This window comes from Petromyzon marinus, chromosome 1, assembly GCF_048934315.1.
Source record: "Petromyzon marinus isolate PM22_M1 ecotype Great Lakes invasive population chromosome 1, UKy_Petmar_22M1.pri1.0, whole genome shotgun sequence".
In the NCBI taxonomy this organism is placed as follows: domain Eukaryota; kingdom Metazoa; phylum Chordata; class Hyperoartia; order Petromyzontiformes; family Petromyzontidae; genus Petromyzon; species Petromyzon marinus.
The window spans coordinates 34049135-34069931 of NC_133667.1; the positions used below are offsets into that span (position 1 = coordinate 34049135).

At 45.8% G+C, this 20797-nt stretch overlaps 1 protein-coding gene across 3 annotated transcripts in view; it reads left to right on the forward strand.

Annotated features, from left to right (window-relative positions):
• Nucleotides 1-20797, forward strand: part of THSD4 (thrombospondin type 1 domain containing 4) — a 147551-nt gene that overhangs the window by 113714 nt on the left and 13040 nt on the right. For all 3 annotated transcript variants that reach the window (XM_032950224.2, XM_032950216.2, XM_032950207.2), the window contains 5 exons: nt 6367-6571; nt 14348-14523; nt 15583-15688; nt 16878-17102; nt 19280-19409. In XM_032950224.2, the coding sequence (XP_032806115.2) occupies nt 6367-6571; nt 14348-14523; nt 15583-15688; nt 16878-17102; nt 19280-19409 (842 nt within the window). The remainder of the gene's footprint in view (nt 1-6366; nt 6572-14347; nt 14524-15582; nt 15689-16877; nt 17103-19279; nt 19410-20797) is intronic.

Here is a 20797-nt window from a genome sequence, read left to right on the forward strand (position 1 = left end):
TCGCCCCGCCTCTGTGTGGGTGTCGCGTTTCAGAGTTTTGCTTTCGGAATTAAGTGTTCAAAATGAAAGCCGTATGCCGCGACCACTTTTACAGACATCTGCTCCTTGTTTTTATTAAGAGGGTGGGTAGTAGTAGGTGTCTGGGGTGCACGGCTGCCGAATTCATGCAGAGGTTCATGACCGCGGAGCAGCAATTGATGGGATGTGGCGGAAGTCAAACTTGTCTTTGTCAATACAGCAAATTAAACCGGTTATCGTTGAATAGCATGATATAATACTTACAGTGGTAGTGCTTTCATTGAATTTTGATGGACAGTGCAAAGGGGGAAAGATCCTACCCAATACCTGAGATTAAGTATACATTTTATTCCATTGATTCGAATGACAAAGCATGGATAATTATCACAGGTAATGAAATTATTTTTTTTTGCCACTTCCAGGTCAGAGGCGTGGATAATAGGAATAATTATGTACTTCCAGGAGACCGCTTCCAGGTCATTTTGGGTCAGTTCAACTGTGTGGAATGGAGGATAATTTAATTAATGACACTTCTGAATGCCTACCTTTTATCCGTGCATTGCCTCGGATAACAGGAATAATATGCTGCGTGTATAATTGGGAATTTCGGGGTGGAATGAATTTGTGCTAGGCCAGGGGCACTTTGAGGCCACGTGAAGTGATGAAGGCTCGCTGACAGGTCACAGGTTAGACCCAGGTGCTATGGGTTGGCTGACTGAGATGACTGGCAGATACACCAGCTGTACCCCCCCCCCCCCCCCCTACTGTGCCAACTTGCTGCATTTTAGGCATCCGGCGCTCCGTTCGTTATTGTGAGCGTCGCTCCTCTGCCTTCCGTTGTTGTTGGAGGGTGGCTGCCTCCAACTGCCTCGTAGCAGCGTCCTTCACGAGCCTCTACTAATTACAAATGCCTCAAGTTCTTCGACTCTCTCGCACGCGATTCGATGCACGAATCGTGAGCTTTGGAATCAATATTAATCGAAGCATCAATGCGTCATTTGGCTCCAACTTTTCTATGCGGCATGCCCAGATTGGTAGCAATAATCAAGGAAAACAATGCTGAATCTCTGTGATCTGCTGAACAAAGGACAGGCGGTTGGGCCCCGCAGTTTGCCTTTTGCCTGTTGTGGATAGGCCAAGAGCTGTGCGTGATCCGAACTAACCCAGGGGGACCTTGCCGGTCTGATGGGACGCCGACCGTCTGGCTTTTGTTGGCGCCAGCGAACAAAGGCAGCATGCCATGTTCTCCCGGCTGCAGCTTTTCCGGCCCTTGACCCTGGGGTTCAGCTGGGTTAGAGAAATTAGTTTTATTTTTCAAGAAAAATGAACCTATGGGGGCTTTACTCGTTGCTGCTTCAGCATTTCTTAAAACTGTAATTTCTGGAGTGTGACGCGCACGCGATTCCTCCCCCACCACGACACTCAACCTACCCCCTAAGCCCGCCTCGCCTCCCCAACCGTCAGCCCCAACCCCGCCTTCCCAAACGTTAACGTGAAGAGATTCGCAACCCCCCTCCGCTTGCGTTTCAAGAGAGCTTGGGATCCGTTATTCGGCGGTGCCTTGGCTCGATGTCAACGCGCCGTGGTTACCTTGCGCGGTAACACGCGAGGTGCGCGTTACGCAGCAGGTAGCTCGGACGAAAATCACGTCCGGCGCGTCCTTGGGCGCAGTTGATATATGTTTTGCCGAATCCTTGCGTTGCACGGGTTACGATGAGCCATGCACAAGGGTTACGACGAGAGATGCACAAGAGGCTGCTTACAGGACGTTCCCGTTGAAACCGCCTGTTGGTTTGGAAAACAAATGGCATTTATGCGCAGCTTGATATTTGAGAATATCTCTGAAAACCCACTTGTGCAAAACGTACCAAAACCAATCGCACGCGCGGAATGCTGAAACTATGCACATTATTGGCCTTAATTACGGTAATAATGTATACATTGAATGCAAATTATGCTAAATAATTGAAACGATGTAACTCTTAAGCGATGAGACTTTTGAGGCCTGTTTTCAGGTCTTGAACAAATCGCCCGAGAATGCTGCGAGCTCAAATTAATTTTGTCTTCATGCCCCACGTGCAGCTCATACATATTCAGGTATGCTGTCTAAGTTCCACGGAACGCTTTAAATTAAAACGATTGTGCATATGGTTGTGTATGTGTGTACATATTTACGCACTTTATTATTGAAGAATAGTAAATTCCAATGGATGTGAATAGAAGCACACTCCACGTTTGTACCTTCATCTTTCAGTGTAGAGTGGAGATCGTAATGCAAATGCATCTGTTCTATTATGGCATAACGCAACATCAATGTGATACAGATAACACTGACATTGCGTTGGAGTGCCACAATGTTTTTTTTAGTACCTTGCTTTTACAAAGTGTTTTTTTTTACCACTTCCCTCATTCTTTCCCCCGCAATAAACCCGCATATATTCTATCAATCACTCCGCACCGAGGGGGCGCCGGTGCGGCCAAGCCACGTGCCTGGCCACCTTTGCCTCCTCGGCGCCGATGTTATGGACACGCAGCAAGCAGGCGCCCGTTCAAGGCCGAGTCGACCTAGGCGACACCCGGGACCGGTCTGAGATATTGCCCACTCATGTTATCTGTTCGCGCGAATCGAACTCGGGCTTGACCGGTTTCGGAGGGCAGAGCGCCGGTCACTGGGCCCATCGCTTTCCACATGCCGCCGCATATGGAGACAACCAACCATGCCCCACGGCGAGCGAACATTATCAAGAGGTGGGTTGGGTTTCACCAGACTCGGTGCAGGAGTCTGCCCTGGCCGCTGCTGCTGCTGCTGCTGGTGCCACTTCCGTGGGTTTCCACATAAGCATGCACGACGTGCTGGCGCTCGTGAGAATAAACAAACGCCAATCTCACAAGAAACGAGCGTGGTTCTCGTGAGACGCACAGCAATGTCTAAGTAGTGCTGCACTCGAGAGCCTTGAGTCACCCCCGAGCTCAGATAGAAAGGCCGGTGTTACATACTTCGTATAGCTAAAGTGTATATAAGGGGGAGCGGTGGTGCAGTAATTAGCACTGCGCTATGAGTTCGACAAGCTGGTCACGGCTAACACAGCCGCGAGTGTTTTTTTTTCTTAAAACTCTCCCCCCGCCTGCCCAGTGCGATTGAAGTATGGTTTAAAAAAAACTCCCAATGACTATCATGGCATCAGGAGCTCTTCATCCAGCAGTAATGAGTAATTATTTTGTGTTCATTATTACGGTGGAAGCTGGATATAAGCACACCTTATCTAAGCACAGTTCTGATATAAGCAGCGCACCCTTGCATTACATTGATGTAGGGGGGGGGGGGGCAACTTCTGATACAAACACACTTAAGTTATAAACACATCTTGCCTTGCTTCCAAGGGGTGTGCTTATCTTCTGCGTATCCGATGCCACTTGTTGAGGTGTAAGGTTATTTAGGGTACACGGCATTACTTTTGCCCAGTAGAGGCCATATTTGCTCGGCAGCCTTACCCTCCCGGCTGGAAAGACCCGTTGGCTTGTCTGACCTTTATGGCAAGGCAGATTAATTTTGGCCAAACGTCACTTTGCAAATAGAACATCAGATATGTGGCATCCGATTCATAGTGAGGCCCTACTGAACAAAAACACACACAGCGGGATAACCAATGGTGTTGTTTGGTCCATGGAATATAACCAAAACAAAACCTGATGCTTTAAGAGGATGTGTACTTTACTAAAATCTTCCAAAAGGGTTAGGAAAATAATATCGTATATCTAACGTGGAGTGCTTGTGTATTATCCGCAGGAAATCATGGCTATTGGCAAAAATGCAAGGACAATAATAAGTATTATTATTGAGAGAAAAAAAAATCTGCATATTGGTAGATTTTTTTTGCTGATTGCATAGTATTTAATTATAAGCCTTTTCAGCAAAAATTTGTATTCACATTCTTTTGCTAGTTGTAACAGGAATGAAACTAACGTTTAACGTGATTTACGATCCTTCTAACGATCTACTGCATATAAGTCAAGAAAATGTATTCGACATCGATAAAGTCCCAGCGTTTACGGTGTTGTGGCACTCGATATGGATTCCAGGTTTGATTATTTGTCAGATGTAGTGGAATAGAACGCGAATTCGTCCTGATTAGGGTCGACATTTTTGTCATTTTGGCGCGGGGATTTTTTTTTTATTAGTGTTGATTTTTAACGCGGCCTAAAGTGACGACTAATTAAACGATGGTAGCAACGCATTCACCCGTCTCGATAAATGAACGGGACTGTGTCCTCCTTCATTGATCGGCAATATGAGCCCCTTTTTAATGGGATCAATTGCCCTGTTGAGTTCTGACTTCTCCGTCATCCGACCGACCGACCGACCTCAGGTTGTAATAATGTTTTCGAAATCAGACCTGGTAATTTCTGACCCCCCTCGGCCCCACCCCGTGCGCGTTACGTCGTTGCCCATTTACAACTGACATGACCATTCCCAAGTGTCCCTCTCTCCATCACCTGCACGAGGGTCAACAGGCATTTACGTCCCGGCGTGCGTCACGTTGTCATGCTCACCGGCTTGCCGGCCTCGTGCTGTGACTCACCCATCCAGAGAACGTTTTGTTCCACTCGAAATAGGAGATTTTGGGCAATTATCGCGTGCAATTATCGCACCACCGACCAGTGTTAAGCAACTGCGCGCACAACGCGCTGCTTTGTAAACAGTTTTGTGCTGAAATAATTTGTGAAATGTGAACTGCTTCATTTTACAAACTTCTTTTGGACGAAGGCCTCTCCACGCTTTTTATAGTCAGGACGGATGCTTGACCATGCTTCACCCAGCTGGTTTGCGCTGGTTGGGCGACAGGGGCAATTTTGGACCAGTTCAGGTACCGCTGGAGCAAGGCCCTCATGCCCACCAATTGGGTTATCAGTACGCTGACCGCTTCGCCACTGCTCCAATCCCACAGTGATAGTAACATATTAATGGGCAGACAGTTCTTACACATCTTTTTTTAACATTCAGGTACCGATATGCTTCAACGCATAGTATGTTGTTCGTCAACTTCAGTGCCTCAAATGTTGCAGACAGCCCCACAGATGCAACATTCTTACCCCGTTCCCCATCTGGACATCTGTGGCAAAGAGCTTTATAGCTCATCGGATTCCTCCTGCAGTATAAATACATATTCTGGTTCCGAAGTTAATTTGGCAGGAACTAATGCAGTGTTCGGTCTTATCCCTGGCCAGCGAGATTAATGTTCCGCGAGACATGACAAACCAGACAGGACCCAAGGGCACACTGTTGGGGTTGGATCGGACATTCCGTGAGAAGGAGACAAGCATCTGTTTACCTTGTTTGTCTTTTGACATGGTTCTTCATCGACCTTGCCCCCCCCACCCACCCCTTCAATATCCATAGAGGTCACCTCGGTGATCTCTGGTAGTTTAATTTCCAATTGTTTTCTCTAACTCTAGGGGAAAAAAGACATGCTTTCCAAGATAAACAGAGCCCGAGGGCTGTAATTCCTTCCCGCTTCTCCCTGCACGGCTGGCATGCCTTATCATCCAAAAAAATCTGCGCAAACACGCTCCTTTGTATAATTTGCCATCCTTGTCTCCACCACCCTCCCCCGTTTTACATGCAAAACGATATGTTTTTGTTTGCACTTATAATTTTTACATGCATTTTTTGTGCAAAGTTAGAAGTCACGTGCGTTGTTTTTAGCTCACAGTAAAAATTTCAAGAAGTCGGTGATTTCCTGCACAAGCGACCATTGAGGCAGTGCTCATTTCTTGTTTACAGCCCTAAGGCAGAGGTGGGAATTCCACATTCTCATGTCAGTGGTGTGTCTACCCACAGCATGAGCCAATGTTGACTGCCTCACTAAGTGGTGCTCATTTTATTGACCTAAAAAAAGGATGATGGGCTGAGTCGACACCAACCAGCAAACTGAGTGTTATCCCTGGCCACGGCTAGAATCAGAGGCGAGTGATATCTAAACCGGTCCTGGACCCAACAACTGACCAGCGTTGTGAAGTATTGTCAACCAACCCCCATGACTGACATGGCAAAGTGGACCTTCATCCAGCAGCAGGTTGACAAAGGGCTGTAAAATTATAATAATTGCATGCAGCATTGTGTGTGTTTTATGCTTCGTATCTGACATCATTCCGGAGTGACGTCATTTTTCTACATCAATGCTGCCGTCAACAGGAGGCCTTCATATTCTTCACATTTAGCATATTCCCTCCTACTTTGTTGTTGATGATATTATTAAACATTGACATCTATTTATAACAGTGGCAACCTCTCTCTTTCTCTCTCCCGTCCGTTGTCTTTCTCCCACGGGCACGTGGCGCCGCGTGCAGACGGTGGGCTGTGACGGGATCCTGGGCTCGGACAACGTGGTGGACAAGTGCGGCGTGTGCGGAGGGGACAACACCGCCTGCAAGGTGGTCTCAGGCGTGTACAAGCGCTCGGCCACCTCCGTGGGCTACCACAAGATCCTGGAGATCCCCAAGGGTGCCATCAAGATCAACATCACCGAGATGAGCAAGAGCAGGAACTACCTCGGTGAGGGTGCATCTCAAGCCCGCACGGGCGTCGCTGCGCGGCACGTGCGACCTTCCGCACACGCTGGTCATCCTGTTCTCCCTTTCCTCCATTGTGTACGCTCGACTCGTTGTATTTCGGGTCAAACCGTCAATCAATCACTTTCTTTTCTTAGAATGAGTCAAGAGCCGCCCCCCCCCCCCCCGTGGGATCAGATGTCCCCTTTGCAAGGAGAATCGGGAAATGATTCGCATCGAACGGGTGCCGTTGTTTGATTTTCTTTGCGTGGTTTAAATTTGCGGTGTTTCTTTTTCACTGACTGAGGTCGGTGGATAATAATATCAGCCAAGAATTTAGCTTAGAATTCCAGCAATGCTGTGCTGATATTTTCAGCTAAATTTCTTGAGTTTTATTTATTTTAAGTGTAGGGCAATTGTGTAGTTTTTACATATGTGAAGCACTCCCGGAAACCTTTATTGATGTGGGGGTGTGCTATAAAATAATGATTGATTGATGAATCTGTAATTTGACCGATAGAATTTACATGCATTTTAAGCATAATCATTGCAGACCTGCCAGGAGCAACTTTAAGAGAAGTGCGAATTCCGACTTCAAATTATTCATCGTTGTGCTGCGACTGCATTCACCGCAGTTGAACGACCACTGTGAGCAGACGTCCTAATGATCCACGTGCCACTTAGTAACTCGATCCGTAGAGATGCTGAAAGTTACGGAACAAATAAGGCCCTTCGGCTTTGTGGGGCTCACCCTTCCAACAGTGATGGAAATTCACATCCACAACGTTTACAACTGATTTCACAAGCTGGACTTAAATTAAACATTGAGGCTGGCTTAAACGGGCCATTTATTTAACCGTGCAAAAAAAAAAACCTCATCCAAATAACCCGTTTTTTAAAAAGGGAACTAAAGTTTCCAAATTGAGCGGCGATTGCATCTCGAGCCACTGCTCACAATAGCTCGATTTTTTTTCCTAATGGTAAATGAAAGTGGGGCAGGGCTGGCTCAAGAGACATGTGGAGCCTATTTAAGACCTGGCCCCTTCTGGTGGAGCAATCGTTGTGCAATTTTGCAGGCAATGAAATGTGAACCTGGGAAGCCAATTTCTGGCACAGTTCATGAGAAAAATCCGAAGTAATGAAGAACCCCCTGGAAGCAACTCTTAATTAAATGGAAACACCTGAATATGTGCCCCATTAGTAACTTCGGGCTTAAAGGAACATCAATATAGCTGTAAACATTACACTCAGTTTGAAAATCCTTTCCGTTCAGCAATATTATAGCCGCTCACGCCGATAATGACAGTTTACATAATTTACGGGGAAAGGGTGAAGTGCATAATCAAAAAGCGGGGTGGGATGTTGTGTGAGCGTATATGAAACTAAGTGTATAAATACGTGATCTACGTCCATGACTTGATTCGCCGATTCACTGTTGTTTTTTTAATTATATACATGTCAACTACAGCGTAGGTTTTCACATTTGATGTGTTTTTGAGTTGTACCATGTGCTGTACCATGTGTTGTTCCATGTGAATGATTTTTTTCAAGCACATGTCAAGTACGTGTAAATTATAGGTCCAGGTTTAAGTTTGTGAGCCCTGTGATGATAGCTTCGGGAGTAGCGTGCCGGCGAGCGGGCCGAGAAATATGGTCCCTTGTTTGGCTCGGGTGGTCTCAGTCACTTGCACTGTTTGGGTCATCTTTCATACCGCGGATCGTCTGTAACGCCGTCCCACTTGAAGAAGAGGTGTGCACAGCGACCAATCGCTCTTCTGAAAGCAGTTGATCGAGCACCACAGGTTTCTTGGGAGAGCAAAGCCAAGCGGAGCGTGAATTGATGTCAGTTGCTTGAAGAAGCTCCCAGCACCTTCAATGAAATGTCGAACAACGTGCCGGACAACATGCGGTCCAACTCGAAAACACATCAGAGATATATATATATATACACGTATATAAATAGCTGTTAATATATATGTTTTGGGATCAGTAATAATGGTTTGGAAATGCTGCATTGTCTTCTTCTTCAGTGTAGTGGCGTGCTCGCCCTTCTGTCACGGACGCTTCAAGCGCCAGAGCAGTTTACTGCGCTGTGCCAGTAACACTGTGGAGGCAACGGCAATCAATATGTAGACGTGCAGTTTTTTTTATTATTAAGTGTCGCTGCAGTTATGGGAGCTTTTTGTTGTTGCCCAGCTAAGATTTACACGTTCATTAGTCGGTCGTTAACAAGGCAATATACTTGGCCCTATTTCAATTTTGAATGATTTACAGAGAACCGCTACATTTGTGCACTTCGTGAAATTCTGTAATGAGCTTTAGCATTTTATTTTTATTATTTTTCTTTCCTCCCATGAACTACAGTGACACATCGCTAATTATATTTTATATATATTCATCACAAATTACTTATTGTGGTTGTATTAGATCATGATTTAATGTGGGGTATGTCGTGGAGTAGGTGTGAGCCATCCGTTAACATTCTGAATGTTATTGTGATGCACTGCGCTATTTCATATACATAGTTACAGTTTGTTATTTTGTTAACAGGGCATTTATCGAAGCTGATCGAACATTTCAGCTGTCACACATTCACTGACGAGTCCTAGTCATACAATTCACCTGTGGATAATTTCATCAACCACTGCTGGATGAAGGCCTCCCCAAGCCATTGCCATCTGTCATGATCCTGGGATATCATAATCTACTTAGCATATTCATATGAGCTGATTAATGTTAACATTAGCATTTGTGAACATTGGTTCAATAAAGTCAGTTATTAGCTATTGCCGCCGCATAATATCCATTAGATTTTAAATACAGGATAATTAAAAGATAACATTTTGCCTTGCACACAATGTTCTCCCGCCACTGCAAGGCGCATGCCCTTTCAGGGAGAGGTTGCACGAATGTCCCATTGCACAGCGATTGAAGTTTACGGGTGTGCACACACTTTACCCCACCGCAAAAGATACGTCTGACCATTTCACAGCATTGCACTTATGCAGTGCTGGGCCATGGATCCAATTATAGCAGAGTTTACGATTAACTGACTGCATACGGTTCTCTGCTGCTGCATATGTTTCGCAATGCATGACAAAGCTCTGAATGGATTAATTAGGAGTGATACCTTTTCTCATAATTGCAATATCGGTCACCCGTGTGGCATCTAATTCAGATTAAGTATTCTTCACACGCACAAACCGGCTCTCTTTGACTGCCAGCTCGAACTAAAGCTGCTACACATTGACAATCCAATCAGGTGCCTCAGCAATAGAGCGAGAGGCCTGCAATTGGAAAGTTGCGAGTTCACACTCTGAATGTGGCGTTGATTCAGCCCGTTATCCCTCTCTACCCGATAAAAATAAGTACCAATTTGTTGGCAAGTCTACGATGCTTGTCTCATGGATAGACTCGCCCATGTCATTGGAATGTGGAATTTCCACCACTGGCTCAGGGCGGTAAATGGGAGACAAGCACCACCTCATTGCTCATTTGAGCTGCAAATTTCTTTGACTTCACTAAATTGGCCTGGCATGAACTCTATTGTCAAGTAGAAGTGACGTTTTAGGATAGCCAGTTTGCAACATTGTTTCCAATACTGCAGGTATTATGCGATGCCAAGATCACGGGTCATTTTTTTTATTTTTTGTCCTTCCCCCATACCTCCGATTAGCACGGTTGGCTACGTACGGTGCCAAAAAAGTTCAACATACATAGTACAACAATGCCTTGTAATGCCATTATCAAATTCACTCACTGTTCATTAGCAAGAGAGTGTTTATGTATGTATTTATCCTGCAATTCAGAGAAATGTCAGCTCCTATCTGGTATATACATATATACTGTATGGCTTTTCATATCAGTGGGTCATGTATTAATGCAGCAATATTACGGCAAGACCCACCAACAGGTATAGTATATTGCATTGGGAAAGTTAAATAGGTATTGCGGTTCAGAGTACCACCATTCGCAATAATTTTAAATCTAAAATAGAACAGATGGACTGATGGAGTGTGAGAGGCAGGAGCATGGAGATGAACGAGACGGCACTTTCGTGATAGATGGGATGCGATGATAGCCAACAATAGAGGACTGCTACTGCTGCTGGAAGTTCTTGGGACCCAGCGGTCTCTGTAATGAGGCTGGACAGGAAGGCGATACCGATGTTGGCCACATTCTACTCTTGAGCGAGACAAACAAAAACGAATGTCGCAGGGTGACCGAGAACACGACCTTTATAGAAACATCGTCGAAAAAACGAAGAGTGTCAGAAAATTGATTGGTATGTCCCGCCGGCTACATGCGAGCAGACGCTGATGAATATGACAACGGAAGGAGTGTGGCTCCTCTAGCTTTTGTTTTGTCCGCACGTTTTGAATTTGAGGCATCAGACTCTGTCGACCTAAACTCCAATGGGGTGGCCTTGGGTGCCCGTGACCTTCGCTTGTGTTTGAACGAGATCAATGGCTTTATTTTGCCTTTTTGGACAAAGCCCTCATCCCCAGGAGCTTTGAGATCTATGTATAATAATAACAAATTTGTTTTTTGAGTCTTAAGCATTTTTTCCCCCTGTTTAAATATTTTTTTTTACATTTTCAAGTTCCTAGTCACTTAAATAAGCGGTTAGTTCTCTAACTGCTGATTTAGTTTTCTGCGCATTTGGTTTATAACAACTGTGCGGCACTTTGTAGTTCGGTAACGATTTTTTTGTTTTCGTTTAATCCATGAACATTTATTATTTGGGTCGCAACAAAGTAAAACATTATATACACGGTACAAAAAGGGTCGTCCAACAGTCGATGAAATTGCTAACTTGGAAAGCCGCTTGGTATTTATGTGTTTGGAAAATTAATGTTGGCATTGAGTGTCTTGAGGACCAGCGGGATGGCAAGAGATCAGATTACTGCACTTTGCGAGGAGGTGCTGAGTGTGGATGGACTGGATTAGGGAGATGTGCCAAGTACTGAACTGAGTTCATGGGAAAGGGCTTGCTCTTGGCTTCTCAGTTAACCTCCTGTCATGCCCTGCGCTCTGACTCCTACATCAGGTGGAATTATTAACACTGCCACCAGCAGCCCCCTCTGTGCCTTTCGCCACTTTGTATTGCCAAGGCTGTTCGTTGAAGTCCGGAGTATTAGTGCTGTAGAGCGGGCAACAATGCAAGGGTTCGTCGGTTGAAATCGATTCTTTATGCATTCGACACATCCATCCAAATTGTGCGCTTGAGAATCGATTATTTTCTCGTGGAATGTGTTGTGCGTGTTTCGATTTAAAGCTTTCGTGACTGCAGGGATTCATCTTCTTGGTTCTTTCGGTAAAGTCACGTAGAATGGAAATAAAATGATACAAATAAAACATAATAAAATAAACGTAATAAAATTAAATTATTATGCTTTATTCTTATTATATTATGTCCACGTTACATTGAGTGTAATGGCAAAAAGATAATTTCCCGAGTCGGACCAAGTCATTGAATTGTGATGGGTGGAGGGAGGTAAATCGTTACTTCCTTAGTTGGAGTGCAGTGCATGGCTTATGCATGCACAAGAGGAGTCAAGACAGTTTTTGCAATGAGGCATTAAAAGTGTGCGTCTGCTCGCATGCATTGTTTCATTTATTTTTTGCAGGCTTGACCATTCATGCACATTTTATATTCCATGGCTAATGTGTAAAGACGGAGATTGAAAACCCACCTAATATCCTGGCATCGCTTTCTCTTTGGAGTTTCATTCCTAAACGATTGAAGACGACAAAGACAGCAGGAGCTTGAGAAGCAACAGCACTGCCCGTAATTCTCAAAAAAACATTAATTGGTAACACGTGCTTAATGCGTTTTGACTGCGTATTTTATATAACACATAGTGTCATCTAGACGGAACAGATACATATTTTTCTAGAAATGCTTTGCTTTCCTCTCTCTCTCTCTCCCTCCTTGTGCTAGCGTTCAAAAATTCCTCACTGGAAAAACTGGCATTAAGTCAATTTTGCACAAAAAAAACACACACTTGTCAGCTGTCTTGAATGCCTTCCTTGAAATACTTTGCGCATAAAGAGCTCAACGTTTTGTTTTTTTTCACTTTTGGGGAGGTGGCTGCTGCCGCTGCTGGCTGGAGCGAGCGGACAGGGAATGGGTGACCTTCTGCTTGCTGTACCCCCCCCCCTTCGCGCCCCCCCCCCACTAGCCCCCCAACAAACCTACGGAATGTCCACCTGCTGTGCATTCACATTCACACCATCGGTTCCTGGTGCAGTGCAGTCGAGTGTAAAGCTCTGCCAAGATTTATCTACTGTCTGCCACCATTACAGCTGTCCCCTGACAGGGCTAACCAGTGTCACTGCACGACAGACACAGCTCCGTCAGTGTGTCCGGCGTGGGGAGTGGGGGGGGGGTTCGTGTTCGTCTTCACTTTTAAACAGCTGTTCAGTGACAGGGCTAACTGGTGGCCCCACTGACAGACACAGCTCCCAGCTCTTCGTCTAAGATTTTTTTTTGTGGGATGGCTTGACGGCAAAGAGACAAAGCCGGAGCAGGGCGAGGGTGAAGGGCCCATCCATCACTTGTCACGCCGCGGCCGTGCTGAGCCACTCGCAGTGTGGCTCCCTCGTCGCGCCGAAGGTCACCGCAAGCCCCCTACCCCCCCCCCCCCACCCACCGGGGTGCTTCCATTGCGTCCCGCAGCACTGACAAATTCAGTCATTGAAAGCGGAGCGGCTTTCGGCGCGTGCGCTCGCTCGCTCGCTCGCGTCCACGTGCGTGGACGCGAGCGTGCGTGCGTGGACGCGAGCGAGACGGCCGTGCGGAATTGTGCGCCGAGTCGCATTCCTTTTTGCTGAAGGCTGGCAGTGCTGTAGTCGTGGCCGAGCTACGTTTCCAGATGGGGTGGTGGGTTTTTTTCTTCTTCCACAACGGACTGCTGTTCGCTTTAGCCCTGTGACTAATCTCCCGTTATTTTTTTAAAGCCGCCGTTTTCTCAGGCTTCTTAAAAGGCTCTTCCGACGTGTCGCCCTCTCACGCGCGTCCGCAATGCGGGACGCACCTGATCTTTATAACTCATAGGCTCAGCCGCAGTGGAAACAAAGCCGGGGGAAGAAAAAAAAACCCCACGGCGTTGACCTTTCACCCCACCGCCATGCGGCCACAGGCCGCTTTGCGAGGGGTCCTTTTTGGTACCGTATAATAAATGCGAACGGGGGTCATGTCCATCTGCCTTATTAATGTCCAGCCGCATGCTTCGCTTGCTTTTTCCAGTGCCTCTTATTTCGGTTGTTTGCACAAGCAGATCCATGGCTGCGTGGAGTGACCATCCATCAAAGTGCCAACGTGGGTCCTTAGAACGTGCAGTGTTTGTGCCCGCCAGCTTTTGTGTGGGATGCTTCAATATACCCCCCTCCCCTTTTGTTGTTTTGCCTGAGAACTTCATTCATAGTGCCTTGGAGATGTTACATTGTTCCACAGCTGGTAATCCTGGGTGCATCTGAAAGGAGATACCCATTGCTTTGAATGATGAAGGTCACAGTCATTAAGCGACCTGTTATATGGCGTGCAGGGGAAATTGATTGCCTCCGTGGAAGTGCATATGTGGACTTCCACTAAGCTCGGTTATAAGGGATCCAGAGGTTGGATTTTTTTTCTCGCGTGCTGAATCGAGGTATTGCTTCCCTTGAGCAAACGCACCGACAGAGTTCTGCCAAGTCATAATGCCTGCATGTAAAACCCGGCGGCGCGTGTGTTTGAGCGCTCTAATGTATCCTTTGCTTGCATTACCTTTTCCGCCAGCCCTGAGGAGTCACGCTGGACAGTCCATCATTAACGGGAACTGGGCCATCGACCGGCCAGGAAAATACGAGGCCGCGGGGACGATGTTCATGTACAAACGACCGAACGAGATTAGCAGCACCGCCGGTGAATCCTTCATCGCGGACGGGCCAACGACTGACGTTCTGGACGTCTTTGTAAGTTTCACTCGTTTGTGTTATACAGGGTGCTTCAAAAACATGTTTACACTTAAGTGGGACTATCGTTTTTAACGGAAAAAGAACGGATAATACACGGTAACGTGATAACTAATGTATGTTAATAGCTTTAAAAAGTCAAAGAGCCTCCACTTGTTCGCCATCATTGTCAACACGTGGCCTGGAATCTTCTCCAGGTGGTCTCCAGAGCCCAGAGCCAGCGGCACATTTCTCGTGGTATTGTTGCAAATTCTCTGAAGTGTTAACATCTTTTTGAAGCACACTGTATTTTGTTCGTCTGAATGTTGAACTTCTTCTGCACCGTACGTAGCCAACCGTGCTCATCGTGGTGTGTTTTTTAACCAGAGTGCTCTGGTTCCCTCCCACACACTTAAAAAAAACCTGATTTGTGGGTGCATTAATTCATCGCATAGTCTGCTGACTCAAGTGACTTATGATTGATGCGTGTTTCCTGTTCATTCCACCGCATTTCTCTTGACTTAGCCTTTCAGTTAAGATTGGATATATTTTTGTTATTACGGGAAATTAAACTACTGTTTATATGGATATTGCAATGCAGATTATCGGAAAGGTCTGATGTAACTTTTGCAGATTTACTCGTTATGCCCTAAGGTACACTTGCAGCGATTTGCCTGGACGGACTCATGTTCCTGTAAAGCGACGTGTTCGTTTAACCGTATCACAATACAGAGGGGGCGCTTTGCATTGCACCATGATCGTGCGGGTAGCATACGCCCATTTCAATGTTTTATTTTGTGCCGTAAATGTACATTGTGAAATGTTTGAAAAAGCAAACAATCCCTTAAGAGGGCACTTCTCTAATTGCCGATGCTCGCCATGCTCTACTTGTGTTTACGTAAGCCACAAACTGAGATCCGCAATACATTCCCCTGGCTCCCAACCAAATGCCAAGACGTCGCTCAGACTAAACGGCAGGATGCTTACACAAGCAAGCGCTTCTGCAGTAACAGGAGGAGTGGCGTTTATAGACGCTTCGTATTCTATGTGGGTTGTAATTATGCTGCTCCACTTCAACAGATGATCTACCAGCAGTCGAACCCCGGGGTTCACTTCGAGTACGTCCTGCCTTCAGATAATGTGGTGAGCAGCCAGCTGGACCCGAATCCGCCCAATCACAATTTGGGTGAGCACGCCAGCACTTATTAACTTCCCATAAGCAGTTCATTATAAATATATATGTTTTGGGGGCGGGGGGAGGGGCTTGCAACGGCGGTAAGGATGAAGAAAAGAGTCATAATCTTGGCACGCGGGCTTTCACTGTACAGAATGTGGATATATTTTCATAAACTTTGGATTTTAACAGTCTCATTTGGCATGACTTTTGTGATGTTTTTTTTGTTGCAATAGCATTTTACTTGTCACTAAACTAGGAAGTTACTGGGGGAGCGGTAGCGCATTAGTTAGAGCACCGCACTATGAATCTGTCGACCTGAGTTTGATTTCTGGCCACGGCTAACAACTGTTGCGAGTGATATCTGAACCGACCTACGCTGACTGGCATGTATGATCAAACAACACCGACAAATGATGCAGTGATGCAGTGTGGAGTGGCCTTCATCCAGCAGTGAATTGACAAAGGGCTGTACAGTATACATCGAACAAATACGGTCACTACATCGCACGCTTTCAGATTTGCTTCTATGGCCGTCTGGAACGCTCTTCCTACCAATATTAGGAAGCCACTGGGGCTATGCACTTTTAAATAATGTCGAATGAACACTAATTTCTTTAGAACTGCTTTTTGTGTTTAGTTTGTTGTCCTTCCCCAGCACATTCGATTAGCACAATTGGCTACATTCTGGAGCGAAAGAAGTGCAACACAGTTATTACTAATTTGGCCTAGTAGGGTCACATTGGTAAAAGCATACATAAGTCATACTGGATAATATTTATGTAAGTACATTAGAGTACCAGTGTTTAACATATATACACTAATGCTGTAATTATTTTAAATCTATGGCTTAACAAAACGTTTAAGAGACGTGTTATATAAGCTGTTATCGTGAAAAAATGGCATTGTTACATAATAACCTGCAATATAATTTCAAGGTCAAAAAAAAGTATCACTTCAACCGCGTAAATTAACACATTTCACAACGTCTCATTTTCTGTACGGTAATTGATTTGCTGTAATTGAAGATACTCTCTGATTTGACCCCCAGCAAAATTGAGGTCGGCGTATAATGTGCCATATTTATGCAATGCTGCGTTATTTCGCTATGCTTCGTCTATTTGCACGTAAAACCCATTTAACCAATTGGCACTGCAAGCGGGTTGACTTTGCATGTCTACGAACGATGTTGGCATGGCAGAGGAGGCGTACAACGGGCAGCTGTCGGGCTCAGCCATTGGAGGAGGAGGAGGAGGCGCCGGCGGCGGCAGAGGAGGGCACTCGACCGTTACCCACACTGCAACGGACCCTGCGGGCGGTCACCTGGGACCCGGGCAGCCTGGCGTGCCACCTGCGTCTCCCTGGCTCCGTGACTATAACTGGAAGAGGGTGGGCACCACGGAATGCTCTTCCACTTGCGGCAGAGGTGAGCCGTCCCACCCATACATTTGATTTCAGACGGATTTGTCCGGGTCGACAACCCAGAATTATTTTTTTTTCCGCCGGGCACACCACATTTGGTACATCTCTCTCCCGATAGCTGAGGCTGCTCGTGAGCATGGCAGCTTCTCCTCCAGTCTTACAAGCGACCAAGAAAATATTCAGTTAGAAATAATGGCCTGGTTTCACCCGTGCTGAACACAGTAAAGGCAGCCCTTATGTTCGAGTAATACATTTGCACAAATCATCCACATGGCCCGAAGGCTACATGTGTGGAATGGCTGTTTTTTTCCATCGGTGGTGTTATTATTATAGCAAGTAATCCAAGGATTGATTCCAGGTGAAAGGATATTTTAAAGTACTGAGTACAAATAAAGTAATAAATATCTCACAATATTCGTCATCAACACTGCATTATAATCTGCCTATTCCAACATTTTCTGCATGATGACAAATGTGAGGCATGTTTTACGTTTGCTTGTTGACCACTGAAATTACTTTTTTTATTATTCCTATAAATAATTATTTTTCAATAGAAATGTTTTGCACAGTTATAAATGAATTATAACTATAATAATTTGCAGCTTTCTTGCAGATAAAGGCCTTCCCCGTGGCATGTCATTCATGGGGGTTGTTGAAGGGTTGTACAAACATACACACTTCTAAACTCTAGTAATTATTTATTCATCATCATAAGCTTTGATTTATCTACTGCTGGATGAAAGCATCCCAAAGCCATTGCCGTCCCTCATGGGTGCGCAATACAACAATCTAACCAGCTGCGCATAAGCTGATTTCACTGATACAATTTTTTCCCTTCAAATGTATATAAGGCCACAAGCGAGATCTAAGTTAGATTCCCGGTCACGGATAACGTCAGTGGCGGGTGATAGCGCAACCAGTCCTGGGGTTCACATTTCACCGTCCACACTGGCCGGCGTGGTGAAGTATGGTCAAACAGCCCCCATGAGCAACAGAACGTGAAGGAGGCCTTCATCCAGCAGTGGATTGAGAAATGGCTCTAAATCGTTGTTTTTATTATTACTACTTCTACTACTACACAAATGCAGGTTTGTAGAAAATGCAGACAGAAATGCTATTCACCACTGGTCGCTTGTATAAGCACATTGTTAAGCACGTGTTTTAAAATAGGTATGCTTTCTCGTCTGGAATTTACGGTATGTAAACGCATAGCATGAGCATCGCAACAACGTACACAGCTATGCGAAAACTATTTCTATTTATGGTTAAAACAATGGCAGTTAATAGTAAGCACACCACAGTATTTAGAGAACATTATTATCAACAGCTGTTTACTCTGCTGTGCACAGTGCATCTGTACGTGTGGTGTCTGCGGACATACCTGTACGTCCACGATTGCCCCACTCGCGTGCCCATCGCTCCCTGACCCCTTGCCCTTGACTCTCTGCTGCTGACCTCACACGCCGCGCCGACATGAGCTCCCCCGATGCAATATTGCAAATCAAACGCTCTACTTATTTCAAATACATTTATTGGGTTTCTATGTACTGTATTAGATTCAAATTTTATTTGCAAAATCGATGGGGTCACCTTACACGTCATTTCTCCAAAAACATAACCTTTTTGTGATAACGGTGAAAATTCTTAAGTTCTTTAATATTTTATTAAATAAATGCCTTTCTGGATGTACAACCATGTTTCGTTTGGTTGGTATACAGGAGGTCTTGGGTTCGATCCCGACCCTGGCACCTGCTGTATATTTTGAGTTTGCGTGTCTCTCTCTCTCTCTCTCACCGTGGTCAGGTGGATTTCACTGCAGGTCGTCCGGTTTTTCCCTCCACATTCAGAATCAACAAAATGCTTTTAGAGTATTTGGCCTCTACACATTTCCACGTGATATGCCACTTCGCTGAGCTGTCATTTGTGGGCAGCCAGGTCGCTTCTGAAAAAAGAGCTACATAACTCAGCGGGGCCTTACCTGGTACAATTAAAATAAAATTACGGAAAATGGCAAAGGCTTGGGGCGGCGCTCATCCAGCAGTGCTATTGACCGTGGCTGACCGATGGTGACGACGGTCAAGCGGGGGGGGGGGGGGGGGGGTAGGGGGTGAGGGGGCGGTACAATGTCCCGCTTATTGTGATGGAGAATCCCGGCGGCCGTTTTGCTTCCCCCCCCCGCAGGCAAACAGCTGCCAGTGTTCCGCTGCGTGAGGCGCACCACCCAAGAGGAGGTGTCCGACACCAACTGCGACTCGTCGTCGCGGCCGCCTGAGGAGGAGGAGCCCTGTAACGTTCAGCCTTGCCCCGCATTGTGAGAGCCCCCCCACCCACCCCCTGCCCCCTGCCTCCCCCCATTGAACGGTCACCATTCGGTCGCGGTGCCAGCGACGACGATGATGATGATGCCGCGTCAGTTGATCGTCGATTAACGTTGCTCACGATAAGGTCTATTTTACGCGTTCCTAACCCAAAAAGCCTTTGTTATAATATTGGTCGCGAAAGCCTACGTGTTAGATTGATTAATGTTTAATTCGCACCCTCACGAGATACGTGCGTTCCGTCGCGTTTCTAACAATCGACGGTTTGTGTATGTTGTACGTGACGGGCTCAACGTCATCCCTGCAGCCACTAGAGGCGCTATCATTCACACCGATTCCAAAACAAATAATTGATTACTCACGAGAAATGTGACCTTGAATGGAGGAACATCTGGTAGGTGCGGTGGGGGTGAGGGGAGATGGGGGGGGAGTGGATATTTCCACCCGTTCCACAGAGTAGATTGTGGTTCGTTATAATTGCTGTTCCAGGCCTCCGTCTGGGTGGTGCACCTCAACACGGCAGTTACCGCAGTGTGACAAATATGAAATTATGGAATTGAACCATGACCCTGGATTGCAACAATTCATGAAATCGCCTAGGCTCCAGGGTTGAATAGCTTATCTTCTCACCCTGACTGTTCAGTACGCAACAGCAGTACAGTGGTTTTATTTTATTTACAATGTTTTTTGTTGTTGTCACCTTCGTGCCAGCTCACCACAAATCAGCATCAAAGAATGAGCACAAAGTATGCCTTCAGGCGCCTTTCTACCATTTCCTGGTGCAGCCAATGGCACCGTTAACTGCCAGGCCAGGCCCCTAAAATCCCACGGTAGTTCTCAACTTCTGACTGCCCCAATAATAATTTACAACTTTACAGAAATCTATTTTTTACATCACATTTGCTTCGGATCAGACTTCCTCTAGAAGGAAATACTCTGGATTAAACTAAAGTGCATTTTGTGGTCATAATTTTTCTCTATGAAACATAAGCAACACGCATGTCATATATCATTGATCAGCATAGCAAGTTTCATCAACACAAGCCTTCGCGATTACATTTTAAAGTTGCTTGATTTGTATGTGTAGCTGTATACAATATCTGGCTAATGTTCTCCGTATTTACACGAATGAATAACAAATCTGCGCGAAAGTTATTTTGTATAAGTACAGCTGTCTTTCGGGATCTGGGAGAATTGTGAATAAAATGTCTATTTGCATCACAAAGCCCGAGTGGGTAATTAATTTCAACAACTGTAACTTGGCGTTTTTATAGCTTACAGCCTTACAAAACAAGATTATAGTGGGAGGTCTCTCCATATCTTCTGCTGTTCCCGGGTCTGGAAATCTCTCCTGCTGGCCATCCTTGCTGTTGACTCCGTG